The sequence below is a fragment of the Amphiura filiformis genome, chromosome 2 (genome assembly GCF_039555335.1).
Source record: "Amphiura filiformis chromosome 2, Afil_fr2py, whole genome shotgun sequence".
NCBI lineage: Eukaryota > Metazoa > Echinodermata > Ophiuroidea > Amphilepidida > Amphiuridae > Amphiura > Amphiura filiformis.
In genome coordinates, this window is record NC_092629.1 from 31,505,803 (window position 1) to 31,515,702 (window position 9,900).

General features: G+C 35.5%; 1 protein-coding gene across 1 annotated transcript in view; it reads right to left on the bottom strand.

The window, feature by feature from the left end:
- Window positions 1-7,671: 7,671 nt before the first annotated feature.
- LOC140135898 (carbohydrate sulfotransferase 1-like) overlaps window positions 7,672-9,900 on the bottom strand; it is a 4,094-nt gene continuing 1,865 nt past the window's right edge. The window contains exon 2 of the mRNA XM_072157567.1: window positions 7,672-9,378. Coding sequence (XP_072013668.1) covers window positions 8,306-9,378 — 1,073 coding nt within the window. The 3' untranslated portion in view covers window positions 7,672-8,305. The remainder of the gene's footprint in view (window positions 9,379-9,900) is intronic.

The window sequence follows — 9,900 nt, forward strand, 5'->3', positions numbered from 1 at the left end:
GCCCAGTGAGGCAGCTGTATGTATGAAAGAAAATTTATGCTTGAAAGGTTAAAGGTCATAATTGATATGAAGTTTTTATAAGGAGGGGAATCATTTCATAATTATACACAAACGTTTCAATTTGATGCATGTGCCATGGTAATGCAGTTGAAATATTTACTTACTCAGAACTCACATTAAAAAAAAAAAATTCCATGTATGATAATTATTGTACTCTACACATTTTTGATCAACTTCATCAAACATCAAGGTTTCAATGGAAGAGTGTTTTTGAAACTTCAAAAACTGTGGATATCTTTTATTAAGTATAAAAGATAAGGGTTGGAATTTGCTGATGATGATGATGATCTTGCGTGAAAAAAAACCCAGTTTTTGAAGTGGGTGCATCATGTTTTACTGTTGTTTCATATCTCCTGCTTTTATATCTATATCTCTCTGCACTACCATGGTATACATGTATAAATTATTTGCTTAGAATCATTTAGCACATTGAAATCTGGACATGAGACTAGCAATTAAATATGCTCAATTTTGTCAATGGATTTTGGGCTATTCCACTTGAAATCCATACACCCCCTATGAAAGACATGACCTTAATCTTCCACACGGGAGGTGTGGTTTTCAATGGGGTTACCTGAATGGGTGACTGTATTTGAAACCTACACTCCTTGTGTGGGAGATTACGGTCATTGCTTCCATAGGGGGTGTATGGATTTAAACGGGAAGAGCCAGGGCAACATCTTATAATGCTACAAATAAGCAGCAAAACAAGGCAGCATTTATGACAAATATACATAATCTAGCAACCAATGAGCCAATATTCTCAATCCCAATGGCAAACTTTATTAACCTTCATAGCTCTAAGGTTGACCTGATAATGTAAGGTATGAGTTTTTCGTACCTTGCACAGGGGTCATTCTACACGCATATACATTGTAAGGCTAAAATATTTATCCTTACCAATTGACATATTTTTAGATCATAATTATAAAGTTTTCAGTGTCTGCTCACTCAGTATTAGTTTGTGCTGAAATGATTCTTTGACAATATTTTGTGGTTTCCTTTTTATTGGGCATACCCAATCTCTGTAGTATTGTTGCAGCTACCGTAATATGATAATAATGCATATACCACTCACTATTCATATAGAGTTATATATCAATTAACAACTTTTATGTTTTATTCCATTGGTTTAAAGTTTCAATGTCTTATCTTCAAGTTGGATCTCTCTACTATTCTCTGTTCACTCAGTATGTTGGGCTGGTCCACTTTGAGTGAGAGGGATGTTGCGATATCAACACGTATAGAAACTACGTAAATTGATACCGCAACACCCATTTACTCAAATGGAAATGGTGCACATTTCAATTAACAGTTAATAGATCTATATATTATTTCTTAAAGATATATAGCATGATATGATAAGATTACATGGATGTCTATTGGAAATGGGCTATTCCTTTCGTAAATACTCTGTGGAAGATTTAAGAAAAGTCTTCCACAGAGGGAGTGTTTTTCAATTGGAAATAGGTAGGGTTAATTATTATGAAACCCACACTCCGTGTGTATATGGCTTTACCTATATCTTCCACAACTGGAGTGAGTATTTCAAATGGAAGTTACATAATTAACTTTTCTATTTGAAACCCATACTCCCACTGTGGTAGACTGGCTTAATCTTCCACATGGGGAGTGTGGATTTCAAATGAAATAACCCAATTATACATCTAATAGAGATTTACTCTAAAAATATTTCTAGTTAATTACTGGGAAACTATGTTTGATATATAATATAGGGAAAGTGAATTAATTGATATGTTTATTACACTTGTACAGACCCCATTATGTACAGTTTTTACAGCAGATAAGTCTATGAATGAATAATAAACAACCCTTTGCTAAGTGGCCTTGCCGAGTATAAATTTACATTGAGTTTGTTGTGTTTTATTGTCTTATATTGTTATGAGTTTTACAGAATGCCAAATAGCGATTTTTCTCTGTTTAAAGGGGCATTTTGTGATCCACAGCCTCATTCCCCCACTTTTTTTTTGATACACTGGGAACCTCTGGCTACATAATGTTTACATAATGGTCGATTGCAGATCCGTTGTATAACACTTTTTCAGTGGGAAATGAACTTTGCTGCTTGGACGATGTCACAATGAGGTTAGCATTTATTCCGTATTGAAAAGCGTGTTGCGACGGATCTATGTACAAAACTTGTCCTGCAGATTAATTCGTTTGGCATATATATCGTGAAATTTGAAAGTTCTGGTCTATACATGTACCAGAACAAAATTACAACCCATTGTCTATGGAGCATTGTCTATGGAGCAGTGTAATAATCATGCATAATTCGCGAATGCAAAATCGGAATCAACTGAAATTTTAGGAATAAGCCGTTTTGGATTTAAATTCAATCCCACATATTGGTTTGTTATCTAAACTCCCTGTGGTCTCACTGCCAGTGTGGCTGCCTCAACAAGGTTTTAATTTTGCTAGCACTTTCATCCAAGTGGGTTAATGTCAGAATGGACACACCCAGACCTTTTAAATTCATCTATAAGAACCAATTGTCTAAGTTGGCCAAAATCATCTTTGACTTCTTTTGAGCCAAGCCACCTGTAAAACATTTATTCTTTTATTCTAGCAAATTCTACGTGAGTTTCATCTGCTTGCTTTCTTGCATCTCTGAACATTTGTCTGTATCTTTCAGGCACCAGCTCATAGGCCTAAGGAATGCCTGTTTGACTTCTTCATAATTAATACAGTTCTCTATTGGTAGAGCTGAGTAAATCTCCATGGTCTTCCCCACAAAACTACTTTAGTGTCAAATGCTCTTAAGGCCAGTTCAAATGTACAGCTATCTTTTCAAAATGTTGAAAATACTTGTCAACTTCTTTTTCTGTGAATGTAGGCACAAGCTTTACATACTTTGTAACACCATACCCCTGCCTTTGAGGAGAAACTTGGTGAGTATTTGTCACCTAGCTTTGCTAACTTCTCTTGTTCAAACTTGTACTTTTCTTCTTCTTTCAAATGTATTTTCATTTCCATCTTTTGTTTCTCAAGTTCCAATTGGCCTCTTTTTCTTTTTCTTCCGTTTCGTATTTGCTGCTCAATCGCCATCTTTTCTTGGCACGATTTTTCTTCCATAGTCATTTTATGTTTTTCCATATCTAATATTTCCTGTTTTTCTTGTTTTTCATTCTCTAACTTGATAATTTCCAATTTTTCCTTTGGTCATTTTCCCCGTCAATTCCAACTGAATTTCCAACTCGTTCATTTTAACTGCCTCCCCAACGATTTCAGTTACTACCTCAAGTTTCTCTTCCAACACAGATTCATCAAAAATTTGTTCCCTGATCAAAACATCAATCAAGGCATTTTTGATTATTTGCTTTCTTGTAGCAAGCTGTTTTACTTGCAAGTCATAATGTTTGGCAAATGTTAATAAATCAGGCTTCTTAAACTCATTCTCCCAAGTTATAATTTTAAGAAACTCTTCTGCATTGAACGCCATACTGTACTTTCACTTTTAAGACTTAGTAAATTAATGTCAACTTTTCTTTTCACAGTGTATTTTCCCGGACGAGCCCTCAATTTTGTTACGAGCTGTATTGACTCAAGGCCAAAATCACCTTTTACCCAAATTCACACGAATGCACAACACTAATACACTTGATTTAGTTAACAATATCTGGTCTTTAATTAAAAGTAAAATATGCTTGGTACATGAACAATAAACGTACATACAATACAATCACTCTTTTTAATTATCACTACTTAAAAGGGCATTTCGTGATCCACAGCCTCATCCCCCCACTTCTCTCAAAAAAAGTTGAGGTTTTTATATCACTGGAAACCTCTGGCTACATAATGTTTATGTACAAAATATTTCTTGCAGATTAATTCGTTTAGCAAAGATATCGTGAAATTTGAATTTCGCTCTGGTGCACCAGAACGAAATTACAACGTATTGTCTATGAAGCAGTGTAATACACATAATCATGCATAACTCGCAAACGCAATATCGGAATCAACTGAAATTTTGGGAATATGCTAGGATCACGAAATACTCCTTTAATCGGCAGTCTTCTTCTTGGTGATCATAGAGTTCTGTTGCAATGTTCAGGACAGCTCAGCGAAGTCCACTGTACACATGCATTTAAATATCCTTTGCGTATAAAATCCTCGCACAAAAATGGTGCTGCTTTCTCCAAACACTTTACTCCTTGCACAGTTCTCCAAACACTTAACTCCTTGCGCAGATGACAATCTCCACAAAAAAAATAGTGCTTCTTTCGCCAAGCACTCTCCAGGAAACAGGCTTCCTTCTGCCCTTCTCCACTTTATTGACAGATGTGTTGTTTATAAACCAGACTCCAGCAAGTCAAAATCTCCTTCGTTGGTGTATTAAAATAGCACATTATTGGCTATGCAAACTGGTTCAAATGTACCTCCTTTTGAAGCACAACGATGACCAACACATTACAGAGCTTACAAACTCACTTCATATTCTGCCAAGATAAACTCCATATCTTTCCACTTTTATACTCATAAAAAAACCAAACAGACCATTCTGTCACATTCAGCTTATTTTAATGGGAATACCCCATTAGTATTAGGCAATGCACTTAGCTGAGCAATCTGTGAATTCATGATGTCATATCCACTTTACAATATCAGGGATTCCCCTAAGGGTACAATACACTGAATATTTTAAAGATGGGGGGGTTCCAAAAATCCAAAATTAGATATGATTCAATTTGTTTTGATCAACTTGATGCATGAGAGGGTTTCCCAAAGTTCTCTCATGTAAACCAAGATATACAATCAAATTAAATTACTCAGGGCCGGCACATCACAATAGAGACATTGCGATATTCCAAACGCAGCAAGGGGCGTAGCCAGCTTTTTTGGTCAGGGGAGGCAAAATAAAATTTTTGGGGCACAGACGAAAATAATTACAGTTGCATCATACAATACATAGAGACAAAAGGCTTTATTGGGACGATGTGCGCGAGTAGCGCGCAAAAAATTGGTATTTTACACTATTTTCGGCCATTATCAGGATGGAAAGGCTTAATCTTTGCAATATGCGCGCGTAGCGCGGAAAAAGTTTGTATTTTTGGGCTGAATTTCGGTAGAAAAGGGCTCCTTGCCCCTTTTCTTTTCCTTTGCCCTTCTGATTTTCCCATTTATTTTTTGTCAGAGGGGCACTTTTTTCTTTCATTTTTTGTCAGGGGGGGCACTCTGCCCCCCCCCTGCCCCCCGCTGGCTACGCTACTGGTAGCACGTACGTTTTCGCGTACGTTTTCGCGTACGTTAATACGGTATTGAATATTGTTAGTCTCGGTTCCAGACTGGATTGTGCTCATACGTCACGAAGAAGAACAAGAAAGCCATAATAAAGACTATAACATTTGATCTAATCTAACAGCTTCTAACCTAGGTCGATAGAGGGCATAGTGATGAAAAAATAGCAGTGAGCTGAGTCTCTGCATAAATTCAAACAGACCGCTTTTGATTTTGATTAAAATTTTGACCTACATGCTGATTAAACCTAATTGGTTTTTTTTTTTGCTCCCCAAATATTATAGTTGCCCCAAAACATATATTTTGGTAGATTAAAGATCACTACATACATACATCATGACTTTACTTTCAAAATGAGACTTTTTCGTCATGAAAAATGGGCGCGTTGCATGGACTTAGACATGAGGTAAAATCAGCATATTTCAACGTAGCATCTGCGTTTTTATTCTACTTTGGATCCAAAATGGGAAATCGCAATGTAATTTTTTAAATATCACACACATTTCAATGGGCAATCTCTGCGTGTGAATATTGCGTTTAAATTTAGTCCATTTTTAACACATCGCTGTACCTTTATTATAATGATTTGTTACAAACAAAAAGGATCATAATGATAATTAGAATTTCCTTTATATGTTCATTATCTTTGACTGTCTTTAATATATTGTGAAATGGACAAATTTTGTGCATTTTCAACGATGTATCTACGTCGATTTCGCACGTGGAATATCTTCAAAAATAGCTAAATACGTGACCTCGCTTCGATACAGGAGAGTGGTTTTGAATAGATCAACGTACGTCCGATGTCTACGTTTGGAAATCGCAATGTCTCTAAAATTAAAGCAAAACATGTTAGTCATACCCAGCTTAAACTCATAAGCAAGTTCTATCCGACCTTTTCGCCCATTCTCTCACTCAAAGGTATAAAGGCATACTCGTGAAGAAATTCTAATGTTTTAGGGCACTTTTTCCATACTAAGTAGGGTATGCCGCCCCCGGTTGCCACGGGGGGCGGGGGGACCTTTTTTAGGTCCACGTCGAGCTACCCAATAACCCCTTTATTCTAAATATTGTATCGTCAAAATGCCACAAAATAATTCAGAAACTTTCAAATTCTGTTATGTTAGCAAATTACGGTCTAGTAACGTCAATAAAATGGGAATGGGTTGATTTCAAACAACTGTTGCGTGTAACAATAAAGAGTATATGATTCACAAACGATCAATTAACGGGAGTTTACGAGGTTCGCGATATAGTACGTGTCAATACGAGTGTATTTATACAGTTTATACAGTAAATTTGCTTAATTTTGCGAAATTTTTTTAAATTTATTTTCTATTTTTAGAGTCAGTATGGGTACATATCAATAAAATGACAAATCAGGGAGAGTACATTAGCTACGAAACATATTATATAATTAAAGATAGATTTTTATTGGATATGTGAATTTATTTATTTTCACAAGTGATTTCATAATGCTTAATTGTAAAAATATGTGGAATTTCATTTTTTTTTCTGTAAATGCTGTCATCTTTTTTGTCGTAATTTTCTTTTCTGGATTTTCAAATAAAACACAAAATGCGCTAAAATTGTTCCTTAAAATTGCTCTTTAAAAGTCTACATTTTTGGTCTAAATAACCCTTTTTTATATTCATATTAATATTCGAACTGTGGAACCTGTGTTAAAGTAAGATTATAGAACCTTTATCAATCTAACAGCATTTCTGATTGGTTGATAACTTGAAACGTTCATTTCAATTGCAAATTATGACTATGGTTTAAACACAGATATTGGTGGTTTAACTATCTATGGTCAAACTAGCATTTGCAGATGATCTTATTAATATCCACTTAAATTGGTTCATAATTGGACACAGAATTCATTTTGGCCAATCGGCAGGTAGTTCTCATGGGGTTAAGCTAGATACAAACAACAAGTTTGTTTTCTGTAAGTTGTCTGAAAACCAAAATGCAAAATGCGGTTTTGTTTTTGTTTTTGTTTTGTTTTTTGAACATTATTTCTCAAATCGCAAAATAATAATAGTAATGTCAGATCAGTGTAGAGTCGATTAGATTTTGAAAATTATGTACGTTTCCATTATTATGATTTAAGAATTGCCTATTTTGTAAGACAAAATGTACGAAAAAAATCTTTTGATAAAATTCTTGTCACTCAGTTTTTTTGCTTGAAACCCGAAATGCGCTAAACTTGCTCCAGTCGTGTGGGGCATTTACAGTAAAACATTATTATTAGCATCATACATGGCCACAAAATTGGTTTCACTTCCACTTTTTTTTTTAAAATAAAACTATAATGTACAGATCCTGGCTAGAATATCTATACAGTAAATGAAAGAAAGACAGATCATCGGTGCGAATCCCAACTCCGCTTCATTTGAATTTTTTCATGTTGATTGATTTGGCACACCATATGACTTTTCTAAATGGTACTTCTGTTAAACACAACACCCCTCTGGAATAAAACAGTGTTACTCTAAACTGCTTAAAATGTCTTATACAATAGGTTGACAAGTGGTAGCATTTTGTGGAAAAGTTTAGTTCAGGGAACATTGCACTTTGACCTTTTTTAAATTGTCATATTTGAGTGTCGCTCGTATTTCCTATTTTAAACTTGATTTACCATGTATCAGCAATGGTCAAAATTGGTAGCTTGAATGCAAAACTTAAAAGTGAACTTTTATGGAGTAGTAAATGTTAATGGCCACATTAGAAACATAGGGATACACTACGATTTGAAATTACTTGGTACTCTATAGGTCGGTTACAATGAGTAAGATTTAATCTTTCCCTAGAGAAGTACTTTTTAGAGGGCTGTAATTTTGGAACTCTAGCGAGTGCTTCTAGCGAGTGTCATCTTCAGAGCAACTAAATGAAATAGTGCCCTGGAGTAGTACGAACTTAAAATAAACGAATCCCCCTTAATTTGCAACACTAGATAGAACAGGTAGTTCATATGTTGTGTATTTTAAGTTTTCAAAGGCTCTAATACAGAAAAATTCCAATTTCGCAACATTTCTTCAGTTGTCACAGTTTTATACCCAAGTCTATTCATAACTAGTTGACATCGCGACTGTATGTCCATAACGCTGCTTAGTCTAAGCTCATTCCTCCATCTAGTGGCTACTTGACTGGAATTTCGTGTGTGTGACCATTCATTGCCATAATTACTTTGGGTGTGTCCATTGATCCAATCTCTAACAGAGTTTGGAAGCTGAATGTTTAGATAGTTGTAAATTTTCTCAGCATAGATCAGTGGTTCCATTGCAAGATCTTCATATCTAATCAACATATACTTATTTTGTAGCCACATAGGTGTGTCTAACCAAATGTTTGTATTTCGTTCAAGTCGCTCACAAGAATAAGATACGTTACGGCAGAGTTTCTGATTTTTGTAACACAACTGATTTCTAGAATTAAATGTTCCTCGTGGATCCCGAACTAAATGAATGATTTTGACATCCATAGATACATTTTTGAATATATTTTCCAGGTAGTTGATATTTGTCAATTTGATGACTTTCAGTGCACCATGCTTTTTGCTGTGGCACAGATTTTCCAGAATGTGAATAGGATTTTCGTTTTTACTTAGAGGCACATAATTTTTCATTGGTTTACGGAGTTTACATAGCGGCGAAGCTTGTATTTGTCTGCTGTTAGCACATTGATGCAATGCGGTGATTCCAGTACTATTCCACCACACTCCAGGGATGTCTTTATAATTACACTGAATAAGATTTGACAGTGGGCGCTCTATGTAGGTATGAATATTTTCCGTTGTTATGTTTCCAAAAATCATTGGTGCCAAACCAGAGAGCGGCTCAAACAGATAAAAGAAGTCGTCATTCTGATTAAAGAGCTCTCCAGTAAAAGAGGATCCCGATCTCATCTGAGTCACGATAATAACTCTTAATGGTTTCTCATATGGAGGTACAGTTGTGTTGGTTTTATGGCTCGTCATATGGGAGGTTGCCAATGTCCATTCATGCTTGCGTATAGTTTCGTTGACTTTGTAGCGTCTCTTTGCAAACAACGCGTTATCTAGAAATTAAAGCAACAACGATATGACTGACATTATGGTAAATGATCAAAACATAATTCAACGCTGAGAATAATTAAAATGTATATAAAATTGCAATTGGAACGCATTAGGTTACCTGTTCCCAATATGGGATTATATCAGATGGCTTTGCTCAGGCCAGCTTTCCAGAAAGAGACTTTGGCCTGAGGCAATCATATTGGACGGTTTAGTAACAGGCTTCATGCCTAAAACAAAAGTAAACTAGACTTAGCTGTGGTCTAAGACCACGAACACAGCCGTGTTGTTACCCCTTAATGACCTTTGACCCCAAAATATATTAAAAACCCCATAGACATTGGCTAATGTCAATGTATGTGTGCACGTGGCATCACTTTGCCATGTTATTTGTGGCAGAAGGGGCATTTTGAAGGTTTTTCGTCTCAGACCGGAAGTGACCCCTTAATGACATTTTACCCCAAATAAAAAAATATCACATATGAATTGGGTAACCACAATTCATGTGTGATCATACCGTTACTGTC